Below are 22577 nucleotides of genomic sequence, written 5' to 3'. Positions count from 1 at the left end.
GCCAGACCTGAATGTGAAGATTTCAAATTAGCTAATTTTTACTCAATCTCTTTTTCATAGCAATCTTACCAGTGGTGGGATTCAAATTTTTTTTACTACAGGTTCTGTGGGCATGGCTTATTTGGTGGGCGTGGCTTGGTGGTTATGTGACTGAGTGGGTGTGCTTGGTGGTCATGTGAGTGGGTGGGCATGGCCAACTCAATGTCACACACATCAAGCGGTGCCTCACCTGGCCCCTCCCCTCCCAGCCATTCCTTGTCACTCAGCCTCAACTTATCTATAGTTCTGTAAAAATGTTGTTCACCTTTTTTGACTTTATTATCTACGTACTATAGATGTACTTTCATGGACCACTGAAAGGAGGAAATGATTCACATGCTTTGCCCAAGAGGGTGATAGGCAACAGGCTTTTTAGCAGCTGCCAGAAAGTGGGGGCAATGTATTTTCCAAAGAAGCAGAATGCAAACAAGAAGCAATGGATGGAAACTGAACAAAGAGAGAGGCAACTAAAACTAAGGAGAAACTTCCTGACAGTGAGAACAATTAACCAGTGGAACTGCATGTCTCCAGAAGTTCTGGGTGCTCAATCACTGGAAGTTTTAAAGAAAAGACCAGACAGCCATTTCTCTGAAATGGTATAGGGTTCACCCCAAGGTCCCTTCTAAGTATTATTCTGACACCTTTCCCAGGATTTCTACTCAGAGTTTGGCATCCTCAGTTTTCTTGCCTGAGCTGGGGGTTGGACTAGAAGACCTCCAAGGTCCCTTTCAATTCTTGTTAAACACATGTGTATTTTATGCTCCAGACTATTGACATTGAATGCATGTGAACCCTGAAAAATATGTGGTAGCCCAAGAAAGGGCAAAAGAAAGGCAGAAAAATCACTCTAGGTGTAGGGACAGTGTAAAATATTAACACATGAAAAATAATGGAACAATTAAAAATAATAGCACAGAGTTTTATCTCTCTCTCTCTTCCTATTTTTTCTTTCTTTCTCTACCTTCCTCTTTCTTCCTCTTTCTTCCTCCTCCCGCCCTCTCTCTCTCCCATACACACACACAAACATGGGACACTTTTGTAGCTTAACAGACAAGCATTTTGGAAGCAGCTCCTTTAAATTACTCCAAGGCTTGACTGGATTCCCCCACCCCCTCTGTCAGACCGCACTCCTTCTCACTCCAGCACTTTAACTCACAAGGGGAAAGCGATACTTGCAGCATCCATGGGGAATCCTTGGAGAAGTTTTTAAAGGACCTGCTTCAAAATGCATTTCTTTTACATTGCAAAAGTGCTCCAAGGCTTGATTCACCCCCACCCCCTCTGTCAGACTGCACTCCTTCTCACTCCAGGCACTTTAATTCACACGGGGAAAGTGATACTTGCAGTGTCCATGCCTTTCTTCCTTTCCCTCGGGGAGAAAGAGGATGTGGGGAATGGAAAGCTAGGAGAGCAATGGGAGCAAGTGAGACACTGGGCAACCAGGTGGGGGTCATGGCCAGCCAGGGGTCGCCACCGTTTGGCGACCCATGCCAAATAACCACTACCGGTTTGCCTGAATAGGTGCGAACTGGTTGAATACCACCTCTGAATCTTACCAGGCTGGCAGTTTGCATCTGGGTCAGGCTAGATAGGTTCAACAGCATTTAAGTGGAGTTGGACCTTGTCCTCCTAAGCCTCTATAAAAAATTCAGACTAGTTCCCTGCTTGGCTAGGCTTGACTAGGCCAGTCTCTCTCACACACACAGTTGCCATTAATGTAACTATAAGTTGGCTAATACATTATGTATAATAGTCTAGGATTTGTAACACATTATATTTGTCACAAAAATTCCTAAGTTTGTTTATACATCTGTTTCCATTCGATTTCTGTCAGTATATTCATAAACTGGAATAGAGTTGGTAACAAGATCAGCCAATGAATAGGCATAGCAACTAAATCAGCCAATGAGGATAGTTTGGAAATTGAAACTAAAAGTAGACTAGCGTGGCTCTATGTTAAGCTCTGCAACTACAGCTATGTTGAGCTCTCAGTCTGTCTATTGAGATGAAACTGCTTCTCTCCTCTTGCTTGCCTGCTGATCTATTGAAGATGAAACTAACTTGCTTGATTGCTGAAGACTGGAGCTCTGCTCTGAACTTACAACATGTTTCTGTTTGAGTTTGCTCCATGTTGGAGAAATCTACAACTGGTTTGTAAAATCTTATTATGTTTATAAAGATGTTAAATGAAGCATCAGCTATCTGTGTTTATTTTTCTGGTGCTGAATTATCACTGCAAAACTCTCAATAGGTTATGGGCCCAGAAAGCCCAGAGAAAAGACTGAATTGTAATTAAAGCTGAGAGACTGCCTGTGTTAAAAATAAGAAACAAGGCAAGAGGCTTTGCAGGATGGCTGAAAAAATTAAAGAGAGATCTCTACCCTGTTTGGGTCAGAAGAACTATATTATTTGGGCTGCAAAGATGGAATGTTTCCTGAAGGCTAAAGAGCTTTGGAATATTGTTGAAAATCCACCCCAGGCACCATGGAATGCTGCAGATCAAAAGCTGCATGATACAGCATTTGCTTATATCATCTTAAGTTTAGAAGATGACCAGTTTATCAATGTAGCTGATTTAAAAACTGCAAAGGAAGTCTAGAATAAATTGAGGACTGTTCATGTGAGTGTACCTGCATGCAACATTGTATAATTATCAAGAAAGTTGTACAGAATTTGTTTGCAGCCAGGATATTCAGTGGAACAGCATTTTGTTCATATGCAAACTTGGTTTGTGGAATTAGAATAACGTGGGGTGAGGATTCCTGAATCTCAGAAAGTGCTCTTAGTTTTGAACAGCCTAGATGAAACTTGGGACATTGTTTCTGCAGTGTCTGAATGCAAACCAGAGCAGGAATTGAGTCTGGAAGCTGTGAAAGCAAGCCTGGTAGCTGAAGATCACAAACGCCATTATAGAAAAAGCGTCTATAGAAAAAGCCTCAAGGAGGAGAAATCCCTGCCCAAGGAGCAGAATGGAAAATTCCACAGACTGGCTGTCTCCAGAGAAGAAAAGAGCAGCAGGGCATATCAGATTACAGCCCAGCAACAGAGACTATCTCACTTAAAGACAGACTGTTTGTTGCAGAACAGAAGAAGTAGTTTGCTGCAAGAAAGACAAGCTGATGGACAGGCTGCTGTTGCAAAAGTCAGCTATTGCAGGAGAGATCAATGACTTATAGACAGTGGGGCTAGCCAAACAATTATTAATAATGCTAAATTGTTTTACAGGATGGATGCAGCTACAGGAGACACAGTAGCCTTGGCAAATGGCAAGAAGGTTAAAGTCATTGGAAGAGGCAGTGTGCAAATTCTATATTTGGAAACAAGGTTTAATAATGTTTTATGCATGCCACAAATGGAACATAATTTCCTGAGTGTCTCTAGTTTAGACAAACAAGGATTTGAGACCACATTTGTAAATGGGCAATGTCTTATAAAGGAAAATGGGATTGTCTGTGCAAAGGGCATAAAGCATGATAATCTTTATATGTTACAGGGACAAAAAATTCAATGTGCATAAACATTTGGCAATGTTGCAAAACATGATTCATGTGTTCATCTTTTGCACAGAAAACTTGATCATGCCAACTTTAAAGTTATTCAAAAGATGAACCAGTATGCAGAAGGATTGCATGTAAAGGGATGTAAGGCATATTTGGATTGTGCAGTATGCAAAACATCAAAGTCCAAGGCATTCCCAGTAAGCAAGAATAGCACAAGGCAGACAACAAGAGCTCTAGAGCTGGTACATGTAGATTTGGTGGCCCAATGCAAGCCAATTTGGGAGGAGCTAAGTATGCGCTGGTCATTGTAGATGACTATAGCAGGTTTGAGTTCTGCTATTTACTAAAGAGTAAAAACAGAGGTGCTACAGAAATTTAAGCAATGGGTAAGCTTTGTAGAAAGAAGGTATAAACAACAGGTTTGTCAGCTGCAAACTGACAGAGGTTCAGAATTCATGTCAACAAGTTTTCAACAGTGGTTGGCACAATTAGGAATAAAACACAGACACACAAATTTTAATTCCATTCACTCTGATGTGAGTTCCGTGTTTTACCTATTTCAGCTATCCACCCTTTAAAAAAGCCATCAATGTTGCTCTGCATTTTCTCTGCTTTTTTATTCTCTGCTGTTCTTTACACTCTTTCATTATATCTTGTAATTTTTATACTATTGTACTACATCTTTCATCTAAACATTTTGCAAAATATAAGCACTTTTTACTTTGTCATTTCATCAAGCACTTCATTAGCATAATTCCACAAATTTCTTGGGGACTTCCATGCACACATTAATCAAGTCTACTCCAGAAATGTACACCATATTTATTCAGATCTATTTATTTCTTTTCTTTTTCTTGGTTTTATAAATGCAAAATACAATCCTTTTGGTGGGAGAGAGATTTTCATAGAATTCATTTACATTTTTTATTTTTACTTTAATATATACAAATAAAAAAGAAAACAAACAAAAAAGGAAAAACAGAAATAAGAAAAAGGAAAGAAAAAATGCAAACACTGTATTTAATATGGAGAATATAGCTTCATTTTTAAACAGAGCATTATGACCACATGGTGTAATATTGATTGCCATTACATTTCCATTGCTACATTTCCACTATAATAGAGATCCAGTTCAAAAGCAGAGAGCAAACATATATCACTGATTTAAAATTGCAAATCTGGAGTGGCAGTCGTGAATTCATCTCATTCTAAGATTATACCATGTGTTTAATATGTTTAATTATTGATTTGTTACTATGGGATATTTCAAGTCTTCATTCTAAAATCCTTGTTAAAAAGAATTAATATCTACTTTAACTGCACTATTTAGTTAACTATTAAAAATCTTGTAAATTTAGAATGGTTCAGAACATATTTCAGCACTATTCATAAGACAAGGTATATTAAGTAACTAGACCAAATTGTGAAAATGAATGTTCTAATTAAATATACTGCTGTTTTGTAGTTTTAGACTATTGAAATTTTACTTGCAATGCATTATTTTAAAGTGTAATTAGCTTATCTAAAACATTAATACTTACATTAATTAATCAATAACTGATATTATATCAGTGCAAATTATTTAGATGACAATAAGGGTTAAATACTTCTGTGTGAAGGCTTTCTAACATGCTTTAACCTTTAATCCTGGAAAAAGAGTAAATATTGACAACCATTTTTTTCTATTGCATTCTAAACAGCAATCTGAATAGAATAAATTGTTATCATCATAGGAGCCCATAGTTATTAACTTTGGTCACCCATCATATCTTTGGTTAACGAGCATTTTCACATAGAGTACATTAGATTGCCAAGACATATGTGCCATATGAAAGACTCCTTGCTAATCTTAATGATAGCATTTTGTCATACCACAACTGCAACCAAAACTCAGTGCAAACTATTTTGCATGCCAGTATAATACTGCGTACACATCAGCAATTAGAAAGTACATGCACTGTACAGGATTGACTTACTTAAAATGCTTTAATAAATTAAAACATAGAAAACTGACAGCAGAAAAAGACTAGCGGTCTTTCGAGTCTTTTTCTTGAGTTTGGTCTTTTTATTTTCTTTTTTCTTTTTTCATTCATTCATTTAATGTTTTTACGTTTTATATATTTTTTATTTTTTATCAAATAATGGACATGTGATTATCCCAAGTATGTTTAAACTCAGTTTAACCCTCAAGCATTTATTTATTTGTGGTTCACGCACATTGATTTTTATTAGCTTTCATGGAATAATATCTGGTAATTGAAACTTGTTTATTTATTTAAATTTGGACTACAAATAATATAAAAAGCACTGGAAACAAAATCCAAAATATGATCTCACCATAATATACAGACAAAAAAACCAAACTAATAAACAACCATCTCAGCCCAAGAACTAGAAAAATCAAGATTTCATGCCTTTTTGGAAAGTAAAGAAGATGGTGATGTATCAATAAATGATCAAAACAGGATTTCCAATATTTATTGGAAATATAATCTAATCAAATATAATATAATCAAAGAGTAAATTCTTCTTGGATGAATATCTAAGAAAACTAGAAAATATTAAGTTAAAATATGTACGTTGATTCAGAAGATTTTAAAAGTGAATGTACTATTGTAACCAGATATGTGTTTTTTTGCGGGGGAGGGATTATAGGCTAAATATTTTGAAAGATCTTATGGACTTTTATTCTTTTATACATGGTAATGGTGGAAAAACACCTGCATACACAAAGTAGAAGGATATATAATATCTAAATTGAAAAATGAATGGAATTGATAGATTATTATAACAAATTGCTTATAAGAAAGCTATATTCTAGATATTCAGCTTCTTGATATAATGATGATGATATGGATTTGATTCAGAGAGTTCAAGCTCAAGAGAAATAATCAAATCAAATATCATCCAATTTATATTCACAGGCACATTTAGGTAAAACAAATGAGCTAGAGTTAAATGAATTCAAAACAACAATACTAATTTATTATTTTCTAGCCAGTAGAGAATAATATTTAAAAGAAAAAAATGGCTGGACAGATTCTTTTTCAATCTATTCCCAATTCAATTAAATAATAGATTCCTTCAATCTTACTTTATATGCAAATAAACAAGTATCTCTCACACTTATTTGTCAAACAATGAAGAACTGCAACTTTCTTGTGCTTTCTTATGCTTATATGGGATTATTGGTCATAAAGAGAAACATGCTGGTTTTAAAAAAAATTGTTATTAAGGCATTAAGTGGATTTTCCTTTGGAGAATGGGATGTGATTTTAATTTTTTTAAAAAAATGGGGTTCTACCATTGTGGATCTCATTGTTTTCTCTTTATATCAGCAATTCTTCAGCTCTTGTTACAATTCAAAATAATTGCAGCATTTCATAGATGCTAATTTCACAATCTGAAATTCTAACAGTATATCTAATTTTTTTTATCCATTAGCCATTCAGTGTCTCCTCTCCATCCCTTTGTTTTGTTTATAATCTCTCCTAATAAACAATTCTCAAAATATAAAAAAAACCTTGCATGCTATTTTGCAATCCTGAATCGGTCTGGTAATAGTACTGTAGAATATATTTAGGAATATTTTTATGAACCATGCACATTTTCTTCCCAGGAACTCTTCATTTTCAATAGGAAAAATGTAACTAGAAGTGCCACAAAACCTGCATTATTATGCAGTCTAATAATCAAGAAAAGGAGGATTTATAATAACAAGGCATCTCATTATAAAACAATGATAAAAGGTTGGTAATTTGCCATCGCTTTTGGAAAACAATGGGTTCATTTTTGAACAAATTAAGTTATTTATATGCCTGTGCACTTCTATTCATTCCTTAGCATATTGGAAAGAACAACTAACGGCCATTTCTATTTGGGCTGACAGACTTGCAAAGGCCATTTTACATTATGCCAACTGCAATTGCAGCAATTATGACCTGCTAGAATAAAAATATCTAGAGCTAAGGTAATAAGCCATTTGTTAAGTGACACAGAGTGATTGTAATCACCATTACTCAAGCCTTCTATAATCCAGTTTAAATTTTAAGAGCCTTACTGTGAATGCCCAGGCGTATTTCCAATGCTTTATTGGTCCTAGAGACTGGACTAATCTTGATAAAGGCTTGTATGTGGTTCTGCCACCCTAAATTTTGAATTACAATAATCTTACAGATAACTCTCTTGCTTTCTTGATCTTTTAAGATAATTACTTATCAATTTGGAAGAAAAGCATACATTTAGATCAAGGTGCTCAGCTGTGAAAAAGCTTTGATGGACCTTAAACAATGGGTTCTTAATAATTATCTTAAAGAAATCTAACTGCAAAGTCCCTTCTTGTATGGAACCAATGTGATTTTTCTCAATTGGCATAGCTACTTGTTATTTAATAGTGTAGCTATTTTGTGGATATTTTATTCAGCTACATATACATTCAGATATAATTATTTGTTCTAGTATGTATGTCTAGATATGACAGACTGTAAATAAAGCTGATGGTGTTAATAAAAATGATGATAATTCCCAAGATTGCACACTTTAACACCTTGAGATTCTTTATATATAAAGGCTTAAATAATTTTACTTCCCTTACGATCCTTGCAAGCTATGGTGATATTTGACTGGTTCAGCCCGGTTCTGGAGAGCCAGTAGTGATGAGCAGCGGAGACTGAACCAGTTCTCTCTGCCTCTCTGCTGTTGGGCCCACCCATCCATCTGGGCTCCCATACTCACTTTTATCTGCTGAATTTGAAGCGCAGCTGCTTTGCACGGCACAGTATAGTGCTGCGTGGCAGCTGCTGAAGTGACTGGGATCGTGCAGGCTTGCAGGAAGCACCCACCAAGCCACACCCATCGAACCGGTGGCAAAAATATTTGAATCCCATCACTGCTTGCAAGGATATGTACCTACATGTAATGATTTGTGAATGGCTGCTCTGAGAGATATAATACTCTAATTAATTTAGCAGAAGACTCAAACCACTTGAGTATTGCTTCCTTTTTATTTGAGTGAAAAAACTGAAAGGTAAACTATAGTTCAGTAGCTGTATCTCCATGTTTTCCTTTTTTATGCTATTTAAAAAGGAGTCTTAATGTATAAAATAATCCATCTGTTCATAATTATGCAGCTAGCTACTTTAATGCTTCTCTCTTCAGTTCTATCAGATCGACTGCATCTGTTGTCTCTTCCTTCAAAGTAACTTAAATTACTTTTTGTTAAATTGATTTGCCTATTGCAATTCTATAGTTAGGGTAGGGTAGGATAGGGTAGGACAGGGTAAGACAAGAAGCATAAGTTAGGGTAGGATAGGTAACGTAGCACAGGGCAAATAGAAAAAAATGAACTGTCATGACTAATTTAAGAGGCAATCTGCGAGATAGATTGAAAAGAGACTTTCTTCCCTCATTTTATATATTTGTGTTGTGAAACTTAAGAAATATCAAGGGACTTGAGAGGTTTTCTATTTTTGTGGGACTTGCAAAATTTCTATTCTTGTATATGTAATAATAAGTACGTTGCCACAAAAAGTATATCCCTTGTATCAATAGTGAAACTATTTTCTACTCTGACCATTTATTATTTTTTCTGAAATCTCCCCTCCACCCCATTCATATATCTCCCCTATACTCATTATGGTACAAATAATTAAAATCAGGACATGGATTTTTAATTTGAATATATGGATTTAAATTTTTCTTTCCAAAGCTAACATCTTGCTTAATGAACAAACATTTATCATTTAGTGACAGAAGAAAGTCCTAATAGATTGTTTTCTCTCAGTTTCTCAGATTTTAGTCAGGATACTAAATCTAAATGCATGATAAAATAACATTAATTAATCATGACAAAACAGCAGTCTGTATTTGTTTGAGTAATAATTGATAATAAAGTGTATTTAATCATTTAACAATTAATTTGCTATTGCTGTGCAATCCAGAAGATTCTGAGTAGTTTACAAAAATTCCAAACAAATCTAGCAAAAATAATTAAATCGGAACTCCCATAAACAAATAGGTTGAAGTAAAACAACTAGAACAATAAACAGTGTACTAGTATGATAGGGTCCACACCAATTAATAATAACCACATTAATTTCAGGCCTGACAACAGAGCCAGATCTTAAGGATTTTCTGAACCCCAAGAGAGGAGCACCATCTGTATATCTAGGAAGATACTTATCCAGATGGTGTGGGTTGCAACAAAGAAGGCATATTTCTTCAATCCCACAAGAAGGCAACATTTAATTGAAGGGACCTGGAGCATACCTACTCTGTTGGAACATGCTGGTCAATGGTGGGATTCAAAATTTTTACTACCAGTTCTGTGGGTGTGGCTTATTTTGGTGGTCATGGCTTGGTGGTCATGTGACTGGGTGGGCATGCTTGGTAGTCATGTGATTGGGTAGGTATAGCCAACTCAATGTCACTCATGTCACTCATGTCCTTGCCTGGCCCCTCCCCTCCAAGCCATTCCTTGTCACACCCAGCCTCAACATATGTATAGTTCTGTAAAAATGTTCACCTTTTTTTGACTTTATTATCTACGTACTATAGATGTGCTTTCATGGACCACTGAAAGGAGGAAATGGCTTACATGCTTTCCTCAAGAGTGTGATAGGCAACAGGCTTTTTAGCAGCTGCCAGAAAGTTGGTGGGGGGGGGCAATGTATTTTCCAAAGAAGCGGAATGCAAACAAGAAGCAATGGATGGAAACTGAACAGAGAGAGAAGCAACTAAAACTAAGGAGAAACTTCCTGACAGTGAGAACAATTAACCAGTGGAACTGCCTGTCTCCAGAAGTTCTGGGTGCTCAATCACTGGAAGTTTTTAAGAAAAGACCGGACAGCCATTTCTCTGAAATGGTATAGGTCTCTCAAGGTCCCTCTAAGTGTTATTCTGTTATTCTGACGCTTTCCCAGGACCTCTACTCAAATTTATTTCATAATTTCACATATGAATAGTCATTCGTGTAATACAACCTACATATTGTTCAAAACAGTAATTATTATGGCTGATGTTTGACAGCAAGCCTAAAAGTCAAAGATCACAAGAGTGCTTCTTTCTCTATGTATACAAAATATCACATACCAGGAGTAGCATATTAAGCTGGATTTATGCAACCTGATGTACAAAATAAACACACCCATATTTATGCTCTGGACTAGACATTGAATGCATGTAAATCCCTGAAAAATATGTGGTAGCCCTGGGCAAAAGAAAAGCAGTAAAATCACTCTAAATGTATGGACAGTGTAAAATATTAACGCATGATAAATAATAAAACAGTTAAAAATAATAGCATTTTTCTCTCTCTTTCTCTCCCTTCCTATTTCTTTTTCTTTTTTTCTTCCTCTTTCTTTCTTTCCTTTTACTTTTCTCTCTCTCTCTCTCTCTCTCTCTCTCTCTCACACACACACACACACACACACACCATTCTTTTCCTATTTCTTTTTCTTTCTTTCATATCTTTCTTTTTCTTTCTCTCCCTTCTTCTTTCCCTCTCTCTGTCTCTGTCTCTCTGTCTCTCTGTCTCTCTCTCTCTCACACACACACACACACACACCTGGTCTGGGACAAACTGAATGATCCCATGAGCTCCAGTCAGCAGCAGGCGGCGGGAAAAGGAAGAATGGGGGTGGCGGACCCCACCAATACCTCCGGAGGCTGTGCTGGGCTGTGGAGCACCCCCCCCACACTCTAGCACTCCCAAGTTCCTCTATGGATGGCAGCAGTGGGAGGAGCATCCGTCCTCCCTCCCAAAGACCTCCAGGGGCCGCTTGCTTTTTTTGCGGGCGGCGGGAGGGCAGGACAGGGTGGGTGGATGTCCCAGCTGGGATTGCACATGCGGTGCACAATTTTCAGCAACCCCGGCCTGGACATCCACCCGCCCTCGCTGCACCACAGCTGCCACGTCATTGGGAAAGCTGAGAAAATACCACATGGGATGGAGCCACGCCGGTTTAGGCAGCCAGCCTGCCGAGCCCAGGGACAGGAAGGCCCAGAAAAGTCTGGAGATGGTAGGGAAGGCCCAGAAAAGTGTGGGGACGGGAGGGAAGGCCCAGAAAAGTGCAGGGATGGGAGGGAAGGCCTGAAAAAGTGCAGGGATGGTGGGAAAAGGGCTAGCATGACTCGCAAGCTTACCTGTGAAGATCAGGGCTGGTCAGTTGGGGTGCAGGCACCATGTGGGAAGGCTAGAATGGCAAGCCATGAGGACTGAGGAGGGGAGGAGTGACTGGACGGGGTGAGTGGCAGGTGGGGCGGGGTGGCCGGGGAGAGTGAGAATTGGGCGGGCGGGATAAGCGAGTAGAAACCGGGCGACTGAGTCGGGAGCATGGCCAGACAGATGTTCAATTGAGAGTATATTATCCTACTGTCTCTGTGTATGGTTCTCGAGCTGCACAGTGGCAGAGAAAAAGGCAATTCAGAGGGTGATCAAGACGGCCCAAAACATCATTGGCTGCTCACTCCCCTCTTTGGAAGAACTGTATAGGAATAGATGTAAGAGGAAGATACTTAACATATTGAATGACTCCTCTCATCCGGGACATCAGCTCTTTGAACTATTACCATCAAGAAGGAGATTTAGGGTATTAAGAACAAGGACGACCAGATTTAAGAACAGTTTTTATCCAAGTGCAGTTTTGAGTCTGAATGCAGGGTCATAAGATTTTTGTGGAGTCTAATGGCTGAGAGTAGTGGGGTATTTACATTTTTAAATTGTATAGAGATTATTGTATGGTTGGTTGTGTTTAGTTTATTCTTTTTTCTTTTTTAGTGGTGTTTGTCCAGTTTTACTTGTGGAAGAGCACCTCATTTCGTTGCACCCGCTTGCGAGTGTAATGACAAATAAATTCTTATGTCTTATGTCTTATGTTGCTACCGGTTTGGTAATCCATGCCAAATTCTTGCTACCGGTTCGCCCAAACCAATGCAAACTGACTGAATACCACCACTGATGCTGGTTGGAAAGAAACAACTGGAGATTGCAATCCCTCAAATAATCAGATCCTATGACATGAATGGTTTTATATATGGCAATCAGGATCTACTATTACATCTCGAAACTTACTGGCAACAACACAGCTTACATAGCAATGGTGATACATAGGCATAATCTAAGGTTACTGTTGATGCTCACCTTTTGCTTTTTGTACCTTCAGGATGATCATCAAGGGTAGCCCATATTCTTGCATGGATCACTACATTTATTCAGTTGTTAGGGAACCAGGTTATGAATCAATATTTGAATGCCCTCTTGGTTTAAAAAAAAGGCATAAATATTGCACAAGATGAATCTCTGCATAGATTTGCCATGCCATCGTTACCACCTGCTTTTCTAGCCAAAGCTGCAAATCCAGAAGGACTCTTAGGTTGCACAGTCTTAAATGTGAAGTGTAACATTATCCAAGACCAACAATGGGAATCTCTCTAGCACAGGTGGTGCAAACAGCTACAATCACTCAGTTTTGTCAGGATATTTCTCCAAGTCTATCTCACCCCATCCAAACCAAACATTCTCCATGTCAATACACTGACAGCTTCATCTGTACAGTCTGACATTAAGATATAAAGTTGGGTATCATCAGCTACATTATCTCACCCAGATAATGCAGAAATGTAGACATTAAGTAGGAGGGAAGAGCATGTCGAATCCCAAGAGTTCCCACAAAGGGGCTGTGGTTGAGATCTTTACTCTGCCATCAGCATTGCCTGCGATCAAGAACTGAGCAAGAAGGCAAATCAATGCAATATAGTACTTCCCACTGTCAGCCTTTGCAGCTGGTCCAGCTGATTATATCATAAGCTACTGAAGGACTAAGGAGCACAAGAATGGATTCATCAAATCTATCCTAGCTCCTCCAAAAGTCATCAACAAGTTTATCTAGTGCTGCCTCTATTTTATATCCCAGTCTAAACGCAGCTGAAGTGACTTTTTATAATCCATTTATAAATCTCTGCAATTGCCATCCAACTATTTTTTCCACAACTTGCTCCACAAAAATCTAATCACTGATTGAAATATTATCTAAAAATATTTCCCAAAAGGGAAGACTGAAAACTGACTGATAGTTATCTAGAATGGAGGGGTTCAGCAATGCCCTCTTAAAGAGGAGGAACATTACTGTTCACTCAAGACTGACAGTATTATTTTGTCCTTCAAATAATTTCCTATTCAGCAGGCCACGTATTTATCCTATTTTTTAACTTATGATCTACATTTTTTTAAAAAGATGAATCATATTGTCTCTAAAAATGCTTAGAAAAAAATTCTAAGCATTCTTTATCTTTGTTTAGATGAACATTCAGAATCAAAGGAGCACATCTTTATTCAATCTTGGTACAAGGTTTTGAATTAACACTTCATCAATCTTTTAAATGCATTTTTCAAGGACAGCTATCCAGTTTATAGATAATATTTTACTTCAAGTGTCAAACAGACGTATCACTCTTAATATTTAATGCCATTATTTATCTTAGACTAAAGATTTTTTTTTCTTATTAGGATTTGTTCTACCTGATTGCAGAAGTTTGCACTGTGCCTGCTTATTTTACAAGCATAACCACCAAAGCAAGATCAGAGAAGGGGTTTCTTTTCAGAATGCTTTCTGCAGACCCTGACATTGCTTTGGAAGGGACAAAATGGAAGTTAAATGTGAGGGGCCCAATTGGCTTCCATTGGCTTCTATATCACTGTCTGACTTAGCCTAAGACATAAACTTAAATTCAATTTTAATAATTTTAATAATCATAATAATTAGTTATAGTTTAGAGACATATATATGCTTTGGTATATATTTAGTCTTTCAGAATTATACTTCTACAATTTTTAAAAACTTAATTTTATGGAGAAAATGAAAAGGTAGATAATTAGGGTTTTTACAACATGTAATCTTGATATGAATTGGAGTCCCCTGAATCACTTACCAATTGGAGAAAAAAGCATAAATGTAGATATCAACAACACATAAAAGTTCAGGTTGTTTACTGATAAATTTTGAAAATGTATACAAAGAAAAATGTCGTACATCTCTGAAATAGACCATAAATAGAATGATGATGGCAACTTCAAATCTCAACAAATAAATGCTCTGTCTTACATATTGGCAAAAAAAATCAGAAAATAAAATACAAGCTGAATAGTCAAGATCTTGTTGATGACCCAAGCTCTGTAAAGGACCTTGGAATACTCACCTCTAATGATCTAAGTGCTAGAGCCCACTGCAACTACATAGCCAAAAAGGCATTAAGAGTTGTTAACTTAATCCCACGTAGCTTTTTCTCTGGTAATATCACACTACTAACCAGAGCATACAAAACATTTGCTAGACCAATACTCGAATACAGTTCATCAGTCTGGAACCCACATTACGTATCTGATATTAGCACAATTGAAAAAGTCCAGAAATATTTCACAAGAAGAGTTCTCCACTCCTCTACTCGTTGTAGAATACCTTATGCCACCAGACTTGAAATTCTAGAACTAGAAAACCTTGAATTACGCCGTCTTCGGTCTGACTTAAGCATGGTATATAAAATCATACATTGCAATGTCCTACCTGTCAATGAATACTTCAGCTTCAACCATAACAACACAAGAGCACACAATAGATACAAACTCAAAGTAAACCGCACCAAACTTGATTGCAGGAAATACGACTTCAGCAATAGAGTGGTCAATGTCTGGAATACTCTACCCGACTCTGTAGTTTCTTCCCCAAACCCCCAAAACTTTAACCTTAGACTGTCTACTATTGACCTCACCCCTTTCCTAAGAGGCCTGTAGGGGGCGTGCATAAGCGCACCAACGTGCCTACCGTCCCTGTCCTATTGTTTCTCTTATTCTTTTATTTTTCTTATATGTATCCATTTCATGTATTCACAACTATGTATACATTTATACTTATTATCTTGTAAACAATTGGCAAATCAAATAAATAAATAAATAAATAAATAAATAAATAAATAAATAAATAAATAAATAAATAAATGATACACTGTCAAGCACACTGACAGGCAGATCAATATCTATCTAGTAAAAACTATTGCTCAATCTTACACCCTATTTTTTATGTGAAAAATGAGGCAAATAAATATCACATAACTATATATACCGTCAGCATTGGAGCACATATAAATAATTTTTAAAATAAGCTGGGAACATATGGACAAATATCTTATTTAAAAAATCTATATACCTGACATGCTGCTGGGAGTCAAAAGAAAGTAGTCATTCTCATTCTTCTCCTCCAGTGTCACCTGTTAAAAATATCAATATTTAATGAATATAACTTTATTATATAATAATATGCAAGAGCCATTTTTGAAGCAGGGTGTTTATTTTTAAGAATTTTGGGTGGTTTTTGCTGTTTTGAGAATGATTTTTTTCCATTGGTTGGAAATGTGCTTCTAAGCACTACTTCTAAGTGCCTTTGGGAATATCTTGAAACTACAGATGATCCTTATTTAACAACTGCCTCATTCAAAAAAGGTATGATGGCTAAAAAGATAACTTTATGACTAATGTCTGCATTTATGATCTTTGCAACACTCCTCAATCACACTTCTCCTTTACAGTCCTGTGCCTAACCTGTTGTCTCCCCCACCCCACATATAGACAGAGAATAGGGAGAAAGAGATTATAAGAGAGTAGGCATACAATCAAGAATATCTGGAACTTTTTGTACAGCAGGTTGTGACTGCTAATGTCAGAACATTACTTTCAATGTCTTTTCCCCATCCTGCTTAGTCTCTTGTAATCCCTTCCTTTCCAACATGTAAATACAAACATTAATTCCCTTCTTGCTTTAGTATCAAAGTGAAAATTCCAAAGGACGGAGAAGTATTCATCTTTTCTCTTTCCTATATCCTTTAACTATTTCTTTTTCTGCCATTGTATATATTTGTATATTATTTTAATCTTCTTGCTCATCTTATTTATTTATTTATTTATTTATTTATTTATTTATTTATTTATTTATTTATTTATTTATTTATTTATTTATTTATTTATTTATGGTCTTATGGACTGTGTATTTGTATGTTTTATTTTTATTTAAAGCAAAGACTGCTCAATGAACATAATAAATATAATCACATGTAGAAACCCTAACAATAGGATAAATATCTTAGGGATAATTCTCAGGGATATTAGCCTCTAGCTCCTCCCTGTGGATATCTGAAAATATTCATGTGAAGAATATTGATGGTTGGTAGTCTACATAAGGCACTGTGGACATATGCAGATTAGAATTAGGAAATTTGGTGAGTTTTCTAAAGAAAGGAAGAACTGCATTCATGTGATCAGAATTATTTCTGGACATTCTGGTTATATGAGTCATATGGTAGATAACATTTTGACCAAAGAAAACATTTAAACATAATTTGGTTGTTTCTTCATGTACAAAGGAAGAAGAAAGGATATGAATGATCAACAGGTCCATTTTGATATGGTTAAGGTTTCATTATACCTCATCAATCACGTTTCTAGAGACAACACTTCTTTTTCTCAAGATCTCTCTGATCTAGACAAAAATGTCGAGACTTTTCTGTGGCTTCTGTATTTTGTATACTTCCACCAATCTTATTTATTTTCCAAGCAATTTTTATTCTACATTTTTATGTTTGACAAACTGCTTCCTTTCCTATTCTACAGCCTAAAGTTGTGTCATTTGCACTGATTTATTGCTAGGAAGATTAGGATTGGGAACAGGAAACAAAATGTTCCCCAGCTAAGTATTAAAAATCTCAAAGCCAAGATTCCTTGTGTTCAAATTTTATGATTTGGTAAGGTTTGGGGAAAGGGTGGCTTCTGCTCTTTTCTTGAAATTTACCACAAAAATTTGCAACCACAACCAGCAGATCACATAAACTATGAAAATATTTTGTCTACTAAGTCTTATGATTTTCTGCCTGAAATCAATAAATCAATAAAAAGTGAATTATACTTGCAAATGATAGCTAATGATAAAAAGAAAACCACAAAATGTTTTAAAAATGATAATTTAACCTAAGATAAACATTTTTGGAACAATATGTTCAGAATTTAACAATGTAACTTATTCAGAAATACCTAGTATACTCTCAAAATTCACTGGGTTATGTTATAAAATAAAAACATGTATTTCTAGTTATTGTCTTCCTTTTCTGGAATAGTACCTTCCCATGATATTCAAATCACTTCCTTCCTGATTTTCAATAAGTTTTTAAAAAGATGGTTATTCCATCAAGTTGTATGGATATAGTGCTACTGAAACTATTCATCATGTGTTTCAATTCTCAACATTCAAATTCCCAATTTATGTTGGTGAACTGCAATTTGAGGTTTTTAGTTTGATAAACATATCAAGAAAAAAAGTACAATACAATGAAACAGGATAGAAACAACAAAGCAATTTGATATCCTACTTAATATAAACAGTAATAAGACCCAGGTCAATTTACTGATAACAAAGTTTAATTTCTACAAATAAGTGACAGCTTATACTTAAACAATATTTGGCTGTCAGAGTTTCCTATAAAATTCATCTGGTCTCCAGAAAATTGAATCTATAGAATTCAATTAAGCTTTTATTGCATATAAGGCCTATGTGAAAAGAACTAATACCACTAATGGATAAATCCTTAGTAATGTCATATACTAAATATACTAACATACTTATTATTAAACTTAACATACTTAATATTAAACTCAATTCAATTGCTCTAATAATAATGTAAACTAGATTACTTATATTAAGTGACCTTACACTAAATTAAATTGTGCTGCAAACACCTTATCACTGACATTCTGTGCACAATTCCCTCAAACTATACATAATTCCTTCAAAAATGACATAAGAAATTAATGTTTAGTGATTAAAAAGCTTTAGTGTATTAATTCTTAAAACAAATTATATTTCTGAAGCAAACTTTTCCATATCAGTTCAGAGCACTTACATTTAAATTTTAATAAGGGACAGTTTATCTTCTGTGTGAATTTTTATCATTGTTCTTTGTGACAGTTGATAGATAGTAAGTGCTTTTTGTCATCATTTTCAGCTCACCCTAATTGCCAATCAGCTTAGGAGAAGGCTACTAAAATGTCAAATAATAAGATAAATTTTTGAACAACTTGATTAGTAGATTTATTAATTGTAATTTAACCTTCAAAAAGAGCTCTTCAATAAGCTAAGCACAGGAAAGGTGAATTAATGTGTTAACCATCTGTTCTGTTATCCTACAATAAGTGAAATATTATTGAATAGCAGTGTATATTTTTAGGAGTGCCCTAAGGTTTCAATTTGAAATATAAAATTAGCATACTTTAAGGGCAGATTTTTTTATATCTAAAAAGTAAACATTACCATAAAAAATAAATCACTGCAACTGATAAATAATTCCTGACTCTAGGAAAAAACGCAGGCAAGCAAACAGAATTAACTGTGCAAAAAAGGAAGATAATGTTCCTGTTTCAATTTCAGTGTAAATTGCTAACACTGAGGACTATTTTTTCTTTACTACAGATCCAAATGAATTAAAAATTGGAAGACTTATTTTGATTCAGGAGAGTGCTTCCATTTACAGAACGAGGCAGGAAATATAGGTGTTCATTTACCTTTTCCTTCTGCAATCTTCTACCTCAGGGATCCCCAACTCCTGGGCCATGAACCACTACTGGACCGTAGCCTGTTCAAAACTGGCCACAGGAGAGATGGGCAAGCACGCATGCATGAAGCTCCATTTGCATGAGTGGTGGGCAAGTGCGCACGTGAATGGAGGGCAGATGTGCTTGTGCACGAAGCTTCATCCATGCAAGTAGAGCTTCGCACGCTAGCACAACCACCCTCCTCGCATAAGTGGAGCTTCATGTGTGAGCACAAATACCCTCTGTTTGCACATGAAGCTCCATTTGCACAAGTGGAGGGTGTGCCTGGCCACCGCTTGCACAAATAAAGCTTCTTGCACACAGGTTGCACACACTTCTTGCACACACCTGCCACTCATACGCCCCCCATGCCAGGCCCCCAAATTTGAAAGGTTGTGGACTGTTGCTTTACATTGACAGAATAGCTTGATAGGAAGCAGTAGAAAGCTGCAATAGACAGATGGAAATGGTCTTCTTCTCCTTCATGCTGGCATAAGAGCAGAAATTTATTGAAACATTGGTCCAAAACTTTTTCAGACTTTGAGAGCATGTTTAGAAGAATATATTTTAAAAACAGACATGAACAACAGGAGTACAAAATAAATTAATTCTGTTTTGATCCTACAGTAATTTCCCCCAGCAGTGCTAATAACTACTTCCAGTCAGGCTTGAATTTATGGAATCAGTGCATGAAAACAATTAAGCTTGCTCTCCAATGGCATTTTCAGAATCAAAATTACTGTTTTTTATACTGCAATGAAGTAAATAAAACTAGTTGAGAAATGATAAGTAATCTCAAATGGTTAAACTTCCAAAATGTACTAGAATTTTCTCAAGGGCTTGTAAAATGAAAAAGAAAAGATTTGATAATAGAAGGATATCTTTGTTAATGTTTTTTCTATGCACAATTAATATAAAGATTTAAGAAGAATAAAAGATTTTATACTTTTGTACAAAGCAAGATTAATTTGAAATGGAATTATATGCTAATTATTAAAATGTTATTGCTAATATGTATAAACATTTGCTAAAATATGATACAGAAAAAGAACAAATGAAATAATGTATGACAAACTAGGTTGAACATTTTGGTTATAATATACAAATGGACCAGTATAGAAATATGTGATTGAAAAGACTGAAAATTACATGATATCTAGCCTTAAAGATACTTTTTATAAGATGATTAGCTGGATACCTGTCCTTTCCTTTCCTTCCTCCTTTCCTTTCCTTCTTTCTTCCTTTCCCCTTCCTCCTTTCCTCTCTTCCTTTCCTTTCTTTTATATATATATATATAGATGTATTGTTCATATTTATTACCAGAGAAATTGTCTAGAACAGTGGTCCCCAACCTTTTTGTACCAGGGACCAGTTTCAAGCACAAACACTTTTTCAAGGACCGGGGGAGGGAAGAATCAGTTTCAGGTGGTTTGCTTGCAGACGTTTCATTACCTGACTAGGTAACATCTGATGTTGTTACCTAGTCGGGTAATAAAACGTCTGCCAACAAACCACCAAGTTCAGGGAGCACCTCGGCCCTGCCTCCTCAGCCCCATCCCTCAGGTGTCTCCCTCCCTCCCTCAGGTGTCTGCCTCGTTCCTCTCTCAGTCGCTCTCTCGCTGCTCCACCAGCTCAGGAAGAAACTGCTTCAAAGAAGCCGGGGGTGGCTTTTCCTGTCGCCGCAGCTCCTCCGAGCGCCCATTTACCCCCACCCCGCCGCCCGCCAGCGGTTCAACCCAGTGCTCCGTTCTGCCTGCCTGCCTTCGTTTCGGAGCAGCTTCGGCTGATAAAAAGAGGCGAATAGTTATTATTCTCAGCCGAAGCTGCTCCCAACCAACCAGACAGGCAGGCAAGCAGAATGGAGCACTGAATTGAAGCGCGGGCGGGCGGGCGGGGTGGGGGTAAATGGGCGCCTCGGAGGAGCTGCGGCGACAGGAAAGCCACCACCCCGGCTTCTTTGAAGCAGTTTCTTCCTGGGCTGGTGGAGCAGCGAGAGAGCGACTGAGAGAGGAACCAGGCGGGAGGAAACCGAAGCTGCTGAGCCAGAGAGCAGGACAGGCTGTTGCTTCCTCCCTCCCCTTCTCTCATTTGTGTCCTTGATCCCCGATCCCAGCAGCATTCACCGAAGGCGAAGAAAGCCACCATTTTTTTTTCTTTGCGGCCCGGTACAGAGTGCTCCACGGACTGGTACCGGTCCGCGGCCCGGTGGTTGAGGACCCCTGGTCTAGAATGTATAAATGAACTTTGAATCTTTGCTAGAAATGTGAACAACATGTTTGCTGGAGATGTAAAGGAGATGAAACAATGCAGGTACAAATACATGTATTAATGCAGAAGATTTTATGTTGAAGACTAGGTAAAGCTGAAACCAGATTTTTATTTTCAGACTTATAGACAAGCAACTAGAAAAAAGTCACAGAACTTTTCTTTTATATATGACAACTGCAGTGAGACTGTTATATACTTAAAAGTGGAAAGGCTCAACATTTCCTATCACAGAAGAATGGTTGGTGAAGATGATAAAACTTTTAAAGTTGGCTTAACCTTTTTGATTAGAGACAAAATATTACCTATATTTGACTGGTAACAAAAGTTTCCAAAAGATTACAACAGTCATTTGTAATCATAGAGTAATAAAGAATTTCGTAAATGTACTTACAGAATATTTGTTGCAAAGGAAATCGGAATCTTCTTTCTTTCTCTTTCTTTCTTTCTTTCTTTCTTTCTTTCTTTCTTTCTTTCTTTCTTTCTTTCTTTCTTTCTTTCTTTCTTTCTTTCTTTCTTTCTTTCTTTCTTTCTTTCTTTCTTTCTTTCTTTCTTTCTTTCTTTTTCTTTCCTGCTTCTGCTATTTATTACCTTGTATTAGTTTTTATGTATTGTGAAACATTAATATTTTTTTAAATTTTTAAACATGTGGTAAATAAAACTGATTAGTTGGGAGTGGGAAACTAGTGGTCTATGGGGCAAATATGGTCTCAGCATACTATATGCAAACGCCGAGTCTCCCCATAGTGGATGAGGTATGCTTTTTTTTCAGATTATGGAGGATAACAAGTATCTGTTTAAAAGAAATTGACACTTGCAAACATTATCAAAACTACACATAGAAACTGCAACCCATTTCCAAAAAGAATTGAATCAACTTTTACTATTTTGGTGGAAATGCACTGAAATGGCAAAAAAAAAAAAAAGGGGGGGGGGAGTCTTTTTATAAAACTCCTGAAAGATAAATAATACTTGATGTTTATTTTTGCAAAGAAGTGGAAACTAACTCTAAAGAAACAATATACTGTATATTTAAGGTATATTTATTGTTAATAGTTGATTCAGATTGAAGCATAATAGTAATAGAGGTTTTGTTATTATGTTTATTTATGTGAAAAGCAAACTATATAGGACATGTGTGATGACCC

At 36.5% G+C, this 22577-nt stretch overlaps 1 protein-coding gene across 1 annotated transcript in view; it reads right to left on the bottom strand.

Moving 5' to 3' along the window:
• THRB (thyroid hormone receptor beta) overlaps positions 1 to 22577 on the bottom strand; it is a 201130-nt gene that overhangs the window by 55744 nt on the left and 122809 nt on the right. Inside the window, exon 4 of the mRNA XM_087946666.1 lies at positions 15737 to 15797. Within this exon, the coding sequence (XP_087802792.1) occupies positions 15737 to 15743 (7 nt within the window). The 5' untranslated portion in view covers positions 15744 to 15797. The remainder of the gene's footprint in view (positions 1 to 15736; positions 15798 to 22577) is intronic.

The sequence above is a fragment of the Notechis scutatus genome, chromosome Z (assembly GCF_049901735.1).
Source record: "Notechis scutatus isolate UNSWTSFEM ecotype Mainland chromosome Z, rNotScu1.2, whole genome shotgun sequence".
Classification (NCBI taxonomy): Eukaryota; Metazoa; Chordata; class Lepidosauria; order Squamata; family Elapidae; genus Notechis; species Notechis scutatus.
Note: the sequence above shows the minus strand (reverse complement) of the source record. Positions and strands in the feature narration are given on the sequence as shown.